The sequence below is a fragment of the Chaetodon auriga genome, chromosome 17 (assembly GCF_051107435.1).
Source record: "Chaetodon auriga isolate fChaAug3 chromosome 17, fChaAug3.hap1, whole genome shotgun sequence".
In the NCBI taxonomy this organism is placed as follows: Eukaryota; Metazoa; Chordata; class Actinopteri; order Chaetodontiformes; family Chaetodontidae; genus Chaetodon; species Chaetodon auriga.
Window position 1 is genome coordinate 22385812 of NC_135090.1, and position 10338 is coordinate 22396149.

General features: G+C 42.8%; 1 protein-coding gene across 3 annotated transcripts; it reads right to left on the bottom strand.

The window, feature by feature from the left end:
• Positions 1–790: 790 nt before the first annotated feature.
• Positions 791–9987, bottom strand: LOC143335449 (myelin-associated glycoprotein). 3 transcript variants are annotated; one of them, XM_076754883.1, is made up of 12 exons: positions 9916–9987; positions 9475–9552; positions 9087–9274; positions 7449–7602; positions 6841–7001; positions 6160–6313; positions 4689–4825; positions 4378–4519; positions 3432–3531; positions 3227–3245; positions 1919–1996; positions 791–1118 (listed from the first exon to the last, which is right to left on the bottom strand). In XM_076754883.1, the coding sequence occupies exons 2-12, from the start codon at positions 9521–9523 to the stop codon at positions 942–944; spliced, it is 1359 nt and encodes a 452-aa protein (XP_076610998.1). In that variant the 5' UTR covers positions 9524–9552; positions 9916–9987; the 3' UTR covers positions 791–941. The 3 variants fall into 3 exon arrangements, with proteins under 3 accessions (XP_076610998.1, XP_076611000.1, XP_076611001.1); XM_076754885.1 differs by having other exon boundaries at positions 9475–9528; positions 9916–9983; XM_076754886.1 differs by lacking the exons at positions 791–1118; positions 3227–3245.
• Between the last annotated feature and the right edge of the window lie 351 nt (positions 9988–10338).

A 10338-nucleotide genomic window follows, 5' to 3' on the forward strand; every position in this document is an offset into this window, starting at 1 on the left:
AGGGGGCTTGTATCATCACACATGTATCATTATGTATGCAGAGGTTACTTTTTCCTACCAGGACTGAAGTATGTTATGTTTTCACAACTGTCTGAGTCTGCTCGTCACCGCGTTCGCTCCAAACGCCACAGCAGAGCTGCTGCACGCTCCTTATGGTCTCAGACACACATCTGGTGATGGAGGTCAAAAATAGGCAGAAATCTGCTGACCCAGGAGATGCTGCATCGCACAGCAGGTGTTTTGACACCTGGTTGTCATATATATACATGTAGGAATACATAATTAAAAACAGCTAATTACATCATAAATTGCATTGTTTGTGCATGTTTGTTTTGTAATAATCACTTCATAACTGGTAACATCTCAATGGTCCATCAGTTTAGCCTCTGCTGGTTGGTTGACAGTTGCCTGCAAGCTAAAAAAAAAAAAAAAGCCTGCGTGTTCATGTGCACCAGTAAATCACATTATTAAGATTACGTGTCACCTTCCAGATCAAAGCTCCTGCAGCTCTCAGCGTTTTGTTTTTGTTTCAGTGGAAAGTAAGGAGGCCGAGGCGACGTCACCGTTTTCTGTGTCCTACACACGAGCCTTTGAAGCGGCGTGGCTGAGGTCATGTGTGGAAGTCAGCGGAAAGTTAACACGACGCCGTCCATCGAGCCCCGAAACGCTCAGAACTTCAAGCTTCAGAGCATCAGTGAGCTGAAAGGAGAATCTGTGGCTTTTCAAAATGAAGGAGTTCATCTTTAACCTCTCACTCTTTATTTCTCATCAGCAGAGACTCAGTGCAGCTTATTCACACTTCAAACTTTATCAACAATTCCAGCTTCCAGACATTTTTCAAACATGCGATGAGTAACAGGAAATGTGTATTACACATATAAAGATGACACGGCCTCACAGACACTGGAAACAGGTGGATAAACAACATGGAGAAGAAAACTTCAACTCATTCCTTCAGGTCCACTGGAGCTGCTGCCGGTTTTGGACTTGAAGGACAATGTTTGCAGGTTTTCATAGTTGGGATCATCAGGAAGGGGCGTCGATTCGGGGGGCGTCGTTTTAGGGGGCGTCGTCTCAGGGGGCGTCGTCTCAGGGGGCGTCGTCTTAGGCTGCTGAGGCTTGATGAGATTTAAAAAACACAAACTCATTAAAGTACTACAATGACACAGGAACACAGATGATCACAGACACTGCTGCCTGATTTCAGTGTGTTTCTAAAGGACAATGTTTGATGAAACACGCTGGACTTCAGCTCTGCTCGTGGTGCTTGATGTTAAAGAAGTTAATAAAAAGGAAAAACATTGAAGTTTTGTGATATCAGGATGCTTCTCTGCTCTTACACACATCCTTCTTTTTTGATCACTTAACATAATAATAATGATCATAATGATAATAATCCTCTTCCAAACATCAAAGCCTTTTGCAGCAGTTCCAGTTTTCTTTGAGTTTCCTCTCAGTGAACGTCGCTCAGTTCCTTCTCTCACCTTTTCCTCGTCTGCTCTTTCCCTCCATACATCAACTCTTCTGTCATTTCACATCCTGACACTCCCACCTGCCCTGCAGTGATCCCTTCCCCATCACCTGACCTTCCCCGCCCACCTGCACACCTGTGCCCATCAGCCTCCTGCCTCTTCCTGCCTGTCATGACCCGCTGCTTTGTCTCACTTTGCCTCTTTTCGACTGAACTCAAACCTTTTACCAGCCTGGTCTCAGAGTTGTGCTGTTGTGTTACATTATTTATCCAGATTCCTGTAAATGGAGCATGTTCAGACACACTCAAACACGTTCCAACATGTCTGAACAAGAAAAACACTCATCAAAATCGGTCACATCACCCTTCTCTTCTTGCTGCCTCTCAGTTAATCTTCAGTATTCATCTGATTTCTTACATGTGACCTGAAGCGCTGGTTTGTGATACCTGGAGCTGGTCGTAGTCGGAGGAAACGTTGCAGGTCCTCAGGCCAGCGTAGGTGTGCTCCCCCTTCAGCTCAATCTGCTGAGAAAAGTAAGAAAAACAGCAAAGTTCTTATCAATTCATGACTGGCTGACCACACACACACGTCAACGTCCTCATTGTTAGTGAGCAGAGAGGAAAGCCTTGTACAGACGGACATGTGAGGCATCGGCGGCCATGTTTCCATCCATTGTTAAGCAAATTTTAGGCGAAATTGTGAAATATTGCGAAGCAGAAAACAAAATACCAATTAGCCGTGTTCCATAAACTGGTTTGGAGCGAATAAACTGGGCTAGTTTCATCAGACGTTGGTGGTATAATCTATGTTACGTATGGCTACAATAAACAGAGTAGAAGAAGAAGAAGAAGAAGGACGTTGAAAACTGGAAACAACACGTCGCCTGAAACACCCAGGAGACGTCTGCAGGGATTAGTTTCATTTGGGGAAGTCATCATTGTTCCTTCATGTTGCTGGTGCGACATAGACATGTTTTCACGCATTATATCGACCAATGACGGCGGAAACAGCTTCTTCTTCTTCTTCTTCTTCTTCTTCTTCTTCAGGAATCGCAGTACTTCTTCCACTAGCAGTGATAATAATCCAAAAATGAGTCCGTCGCTGTAACAATTGAGTTTTCTCTTTTCTTCAAAGTACGACATAAAACTCTGACAGGGACCGTTCTGCTGCATTGTAGTACTATTAGTTATTGTCAATACTTAAAGTACATGTTTCTGAATATACTTTTGTACTTTTACTTTAATCAAGTTTTGAATGTAGGACTTGTGGACAGGAGTCATTTCACATGGTTGCATTGCTGTGCTGTATGAAAACAACACAAACGTGAGCTGAAAACCTTTTCCAGAGCTTTCAGCTGCGTCTCATGGTCTTCACCCAATCAGTGGAGCTGATGTGAGGGACACTTATCGTGCACAGAGCACATGCAGTACATGTATATTTCAGATGTTGTACTCCTGTAGGTTTTGAAAATGAATTCCACCTAATTTGCTTATTTTGTGACGGATGCAGGAGAGAGACTTGTTCACACCAGTGACATCACACAACATCCAGAGATTAGTCATCCCGTCTTCTTGCTTCAGTGAAGCAGCGAGGATGAGGATGTCCGCGAGACGACGCTCTGACTAGACTGTGACGTGCCGAGGATGTCAAAACTCCTTATCAGATCGACTGCACCAGTACTGTACTGGTAATCATTTCTCAGTCTCTTGTCTGCCAGCTTGTCAGTGACTCTGAAGTGAAAAATTTCCTCTTACCTTCAGCCTCCTGGAAAGACTTGGCAGGAGAAGCAAAACAAACAGAGAAGGAACGATGGGAAGGATTTATTGGCAGATGTAGATACACTGTCTGAGGGACACTGACAGATTATTAATTAAAGTACACAGGCTTTCTATGAATATACAGTGATGCCTTTAATGCATGTCGGGGAGATGTGGAGGAGGGAAACCAGCTAATTCTTACCTGTGATACTTGTACACACTCACACCCACAGTCAGGATGTAGAGCAGCAGCATCACTCCACACATGCTGTAGAGAATCCCGCCAGCTAAACTGCTGCTGTCTGAAAAACAGAATTAAAACGTGACAGAACAGGTTTAGAGTCAGCAAATTTAACACAAATTACAACCAGACGCAGTTATTTGTTGGTTTTTCCACTTTCTGGTGTCGGATATCTTCAATCTGTGATGCATCCCAGAAGTTATTTTGCAATCAAGTACTTTTTATCAGTGTATTTCCATCAGCTTGTATTGTTTACTACAGTCAGCCATTTCCCAGAATTCCTTTCTTTTTTTCAGAGAATGTGAAAACTAGTGGACGTCAGCCAGCTTCTGTGGGTTTTATAACAGTATTGGTTTTCCCTGCATGATGTAAAATGTCTTTTTTCTGAGATTTTTCTCTTGCTTTAACTTTACTTTGCAGCTTTACTTCCCTTCATTTAACATTGTTCTGCTTTTTGCCTTTACTTCACCTTTCCTCTCCTCACTACACGTCACTTCACCTCACAGCTTCACTTCACCCCCTTCGCTTTTTGGCTTTACCTCATTTCACTGTACTTAACTCAAATTTAAATCTAGCTTTACTTCACTTAAGCTCACTCGGGCTTTTTGTCACCTTTCCTCTTACTTCTCTTTTCATACTTTATTTACTTCACTTCGCTCACTAGCTTTAGCTTTATGTCACATCCTCTGTTATTGACAACAAATGCTGATACATTTTTCTGTAGATTTTCCATTGTTTACATTCCCTCATCAGCTGGCAGTGAATCATAATCCAGTGAATTGGATTTCACTTCTGAATCACTGTTACTGTTCATGAATCATAAGACAGTTCTACGACAGTACAGCATGACAGAGTATTACAGTCAAGAGTCAAGAGGAAATAATTCATATATGTTGTGTTAGTTTACCTGTTGTTGTGGTGGTGACCTGCAGAGACACCGGGTTGGACCTCTGAGAGCCCATCTTGGCCAAAGCTTCACACAGATACGCCCCACTGTCCTCTTTCTTGACCTTCAGGACCAGTATCTCTCCTTCACCCCTCTTAGTCAGCTGTGACGAGGAGAGATGATACAGTAAATTCTGCAGTTAAAGTAACGCAAGTAGAGTAGATGAAATACACATTTCTATTTTCCTGAGATGTCAAACACGTGTAAAAAATAAGTAGTTACACACATAAAACCAATAAACAGAAGCCAAAGCACAGTAGATTCGGTTTTACCTGTCCAGTCTCGACTCTGTACCAGGTGTAGGAGACCACGGGGGGGTTGGCATCACTCGAACATGTAATCGTCACAATGTGTCCCTCAGAAACGGGACCAGGCGTGCTGAGCGTCGCCACAGTGGATCTGGGAGCATCTTTGGGAAAAGCCACAGTGATGTCTGGTGTTAAAATATAACAGACTTTTAATGATATGTCATGTTGTCTGACCTGAAAAAAAAAACGTGTACACAAGGTATTTCAAGACCTTTTAGAAGTGATGTGATGTAGAGCACAAACAAACATTTAACTAACCTTCTCAGAACGTTCTGGGAACATTATGTTTTGGGAACCAATTTTGGCTAGCTGGGGTATACAGTACTACACTGTGATATTTGTACTTTTACTTAAGTAGAACATCAGAGCACTTCTTCCACGACCATCACAAACACAGGTCCACTGTCTGCAGCGCGGTAACAATGGCACCTTGTGTCATGCGTGCAGCCGTTCGCTGCAGTGGCTCATAATACTTCCTTCAACACCAAGTTAAGACAAGTTCAGCTCTTCAAACACTGACTGCTTAGAGAAACGTTTCCGTCTGTGGAGAAAAATTCCCTTCAGTCATTCAGACAAAGTCATGTTGAAACAAGCCAAGTGTTTCTCAGACTACATTCTGCTGTGTCTAACAGTCAAGAGCTTAAAGGGCGATAAATCAGCATTAGTGCATCCTTCATAATGAAGGAGGAAGGAAGGCAGAAGAACACGTGTCACTGAAACAATGAAGGAAGAACGTAAATCCTCCAATCAGTCGCTGATATCTGGGTTTTAAGCTGTGTAGACAGAAAACAACCACACTCTGTTTGTTCTGTTTACTTCCAGTGATGCACCACTGGATTCACTCTTTGCACAGCTCTTTGTGTCCCATTAAACTGAAATAATGTCTGATTTTCAGACTGATTTTCTCTTCTCAGACTGTTCAATTTGAGTAATTTTACAATCCTGAAGAGAAATCTGTTGATCATTTCACAAAAACAGCAATTGTTGAAGAATAGTCTGAAAAGTTTTGTGTGGCAGAATGTGTTTTTGAGTGTCTGTTAATTAATTAATCATCTCATGATCGGTGATAGAAGAAGTATTAAGATCTGTCACTGATCACTCATTCAAAATCCCACTGAAAAGGTGAAAAAGTAACGAGTGTCATCAGCTAATTCTTCAAGTAACAACACAAAAAGTAGTTGTTCTGTCAAAAATGGCACCTGTGACTGATGTATTATCATTATTATTATTCTCTCTGTCATTTTTAATACTGATGAGTGGATTTCTTTTCCTTTCGGACATTTTAAAGAAGTTTTGCTCTCTTCTCGTCAACAGACTGTGATATCAGGGCTCTTATTTCCACGAGTGAAACATCTAATGCTTCTACCTCAGCAGAGGTCACTCTGTCCACCTGTGCACGGTTCATTTGAATGCACACAAACACTGAGCGTCTCACACAGGACGTCGACTCTGTGCCTCGCTATGGACGACTCGATGCTGCCCCCTTTTGTCAGCGGGTAGGAGACAGAGCAGGCGACGCTCTGGGTGTGATGGTCGGCCGAGGCGACGAAGGTCAGCGTGGATTTCATGATCATCTGCCTGTCCGCATTCTGCTTTTGCAAAAGAAAGAAGAAAACACTTAAACTGCTGAAACATTCACGAAACAAAACAGTAATTTTCCTTTTTGAATGTCATAATCTGACATGAGTTCATGTGTGTCTATAAAGTCTGATATATTTTGTTCCTCTGAGCCATTTTTCTTTTCCACAAAAATGTCTTTTTGTACGAGAGCGATGCACACTGTCCTTCATTTCATTATTAATCCGCAGCTGAAAATAGTCTCCAACAAGTGCAGCATTTCCTCAGGTGACATTTGCAAATAAGTACAGTGATGAGCTGTTTTGGGAAACTATTCATTTCTTTTAGAATCGAATAAAATATGTTTTCAAAGCTTTACGACCTCAGCGGCAAACAGTGGGCGGAGTGCTGAGAGCCACAGGCGGCACGGAGAAGCTGGAACATGTCGTTTGGTTCAGTCATCTCAAACTCTTTGTTGAATTACCTCAGCCTTATCTCTTAAGAAGAGCGCTCGAGTGTCCACCAGTGTGAGTGGACGAGTGAAAGAGTGATGCATCACCTGCTGCATGTGTGTCTGCTCCTCCCTGGAGCTGTCTCGGGGTAGCCAGGTGATGGAGGGGGGCAGTGTGGTGCAGGGAACCTGGACTGAGCAGTGCAGCACCGCCAGAGCTCCCTCCCTCACCACCATACCTTCAGAGGTCACCTGGGGAAGAGGCACACCTGTCGAGCAGGAACAAAATAAAGCCTTTTACACATCCAGCAGATCCACAGTGACATTGACAAATTGGGAAAAATAGGGTGGCCCCGAGGGTTCAATACTCATCTCAAGATCAATTTGCCAGCTCTTTGAAGTTTGCTTCACTTTGTTGAAGAACAGACAAAGAAACATACTTTTTAACAAGGCTAACAGCGGAGCTTTGAGCTAAATGCTAAAGTCAGCATGCTAATATGCAAGTATGGTTAGCATGTTCACCACCATGCCAGCTGGCTAGCATGCTAATATTTGCCAATGGGCACTCAACACAAAGTACAATTGAAGCTGATGTGAATTAATTCAAATTTAATTCAAGAGGAACATTTTCCGGCACCAAACACCCCACTGAGGTTAATGTTCGCACAGCTGGATTTGAAACTGAAGACCACATTACCATGTTCATCCACTCGTACCTGAGCGGATAACAATGTTGACTCCGCTCCTGAAAGTGAACTTGAGGTTTTCCGTACACTCCAGCCTGTAGAAGAGCGTGTCGCTGTAGTCCTCTGGGAAGCCGTGGAAGGTGGTGGTGCAGTTCTTCTTCGTCAAGTCCCCGGTCGCTCTCAGCTGAAAGAGTTTTAACAGCGATTAGTACAAAAGTTTCAATTCCTGTGAAGATCAGAAGTTCCAGAAGATAAAGAAATGAGCGGAGAATGAAGCACTGAGTGATGAAGATGATGAAGACCTCAGACTCATGACACTGCTCATTTTCTGTTTAAACACTTCAAGCCTGCAGCTCACAATGTATAACAAGCAGCGACATAAATATCTCCCAGCAGGAACCCACTGCAGGGAGTGTATCCACCGAAATGTTCAATTAATCATTTAATTGCGTGAAGATGCATCTACAGGGTCAGAAAAGGTTCGAGGATGAGAAAGAAAATATTCCACACAAAGTTATTTTTGGCTGAAAACTTTTTTTTGTGGTTAAATTTGGGACAATTTTCCTGCTTTAGGCATCTCAAAAAACCAAACTAAATCCAAATCCAGAGAAGCTGAGTAACTTTGCTTAATTTTCACAAACAAAAAAGATTGTTTTAAGTACCAGGGGACCTCCTGTGATTCAGGAATGATCACCTGTCTGTGTTTCATGCAGTGCATTTCTCACGATATTACTTGAGTTTACTGATATTACCCCCCCCCCCCCCCACACACACACACACACACGATGTCAAGGATCTGCACAACATCAGAGTTTCAGAGGAGAAGCGTCTGTTCTTCAGCAGCCACATTAAAAACATAGTTTAGAAGTGTTCTGCCCACTTTCTGCTACAAACATTCAGACATTTGCAGCTCATTTTGATGTGTGACTGCTGACTGTGTAACAGGTGGTGGACGGGATCAGTTCAGTCATTTAATGGGGGGCTGCAAAAGTTGCAGGAAGTCCACTAAACAGGTAAAAGGTCAAACATGGAAGTTGGACAAGCAAATACAGCTAACTGACAAAGGCTTGAAGCTCAGAGGCTGAAGACAAACAGCACATGCACTGACTTAATCTGACACAGGAACAAAGGAAGCAGAGCAGCTCACACAGCGAGTGGCTGACGATGGAATGAGCTGCAGGTGAGGAGGCGGGCCGCAGGTTCAGGCAACTGCAGAGCAGATGAGGGAAGTGAGAACAGGTGTGTGGTTGTCAGGTGATGGGGGATGGTGCTGCTGGAGAGGAGGAACGGGGAGATCAACATCAGGAAAAGAGATTTTAAAAAAAACCTAAATCACAGAGACGATCACATGACCTGTGCAGGTAATTTGTGGTGAAACTCTGCATTATTCCAGATCACTACAGATCCTCAGGTAATACCAGTCCCCTGCAAACAGGGTTGAAGGCTAGTCCAGGTTTTTACAGCCTGTTCTGCTGTGTGTCTGCTTGTTTCGTCATGTTTTATGCAGGTTTATCCATTTATGATTTGTTTAAAGCACCTGTGTGTGCTAACAGAAAATGAGACTGTCTTCATGCCACCACTAGGTGTCAGCAATGTCAGACTTTCGAACAGCGACACGGCAGCTTTAACGTGATGATATGATCGAGTGCTGCTTCACGGTCGACCTACTTGTAGGCTCTTAGAGACAGGAGGACCGGAAGGGCTTCCTCTCCTCCAAACGCCTCTATCTGAGCAGTTCAGGACGTCTCCTTCCTCACTGTCGGGGACCTCGAAGCGACATGGGATGGTGACACAGGAGCCACTGATGCCCCTGATGGTTTGGGGCATCATCACATTCCAGGTTTTACCAAAGACACCTGGAGGGGCAAAATGTAAGTGTCTAAAACACAGATTAATCTAGATGAGGCGATGAAGGGACAAACATTAACTCAACCTCATGTTAACAGTTTTTTCTCCCAGACTAATAAAGAAGCTTTGATTTGACTTGAAACAAACAAGCAAACAGAAACCACACTTTAGAAATATGTGTTACATGTGCAATCAGGGAACTACTGACCTTGCATCAGAGCAATGAGCAAAGCGACAACCACCAGACCAACACCCATCTCAGCTGGATGAGAGGAAGAGTTTCAATCTGAGCAACAACATTTAAACAATAATAACTATGTAAAGTCATGAAACACAATTATTTCTGCCCAAATTTACACTTAACTTACCCAAATAGAGTCAAAAAGAAATCAGTCAGATGAGCAAATAAACTCAAGAACACTTAGAAACTGATCCTGAAACTCTGCTTTGTGTATTTAACCTTAAGGAGTGAAATATAAAAGTCAGGCCGATGTTACTGTATAAGAACATTTTGAAGAGTGGCGGGTTTCATTTCCACGAGAAACAGCATTTTAAATAGTGATTTAGAAAAACCTAATTCCCACTTCTTACTGGTCCAAATGCCGTTCTGTGATTTAATACTACACACGTTCATAAACTGTATCCTTACCTGTCGAATGATTGATCAGTTCATCCAAAGTCTGAAGACTTCTGTGTGTTTGTGTACGTTTGTGCAGTGAAGGAGGAATTAATCTAAAGAAGGAAGTGATGGAGTTGGTGTTTGTGTCCAAACAGTGAGATTTGCTGTCTGTGGTGAAATCTTGACTGTGGGTGTCACATTAAAGAAATAATGCCTCATTCATTTGTCCGTCAAACATGACATGAAATGTGAAAGGACATATTCTGCAGTGGATGTTGTCACAGTTTAAAGCATTGCTTCACCAAAATCAGAATTTTTAGTGGCATTATTTATTTATTTGAATCGGTGTGAATGTACTATAATCCTTGTAGGATTTGGCCCAGTGGTTGAAGAAGGAGGCATGGACTCAAAAATCTTCACCTTGTGCTTCTTGTTTTATTGATGCCACCAGCT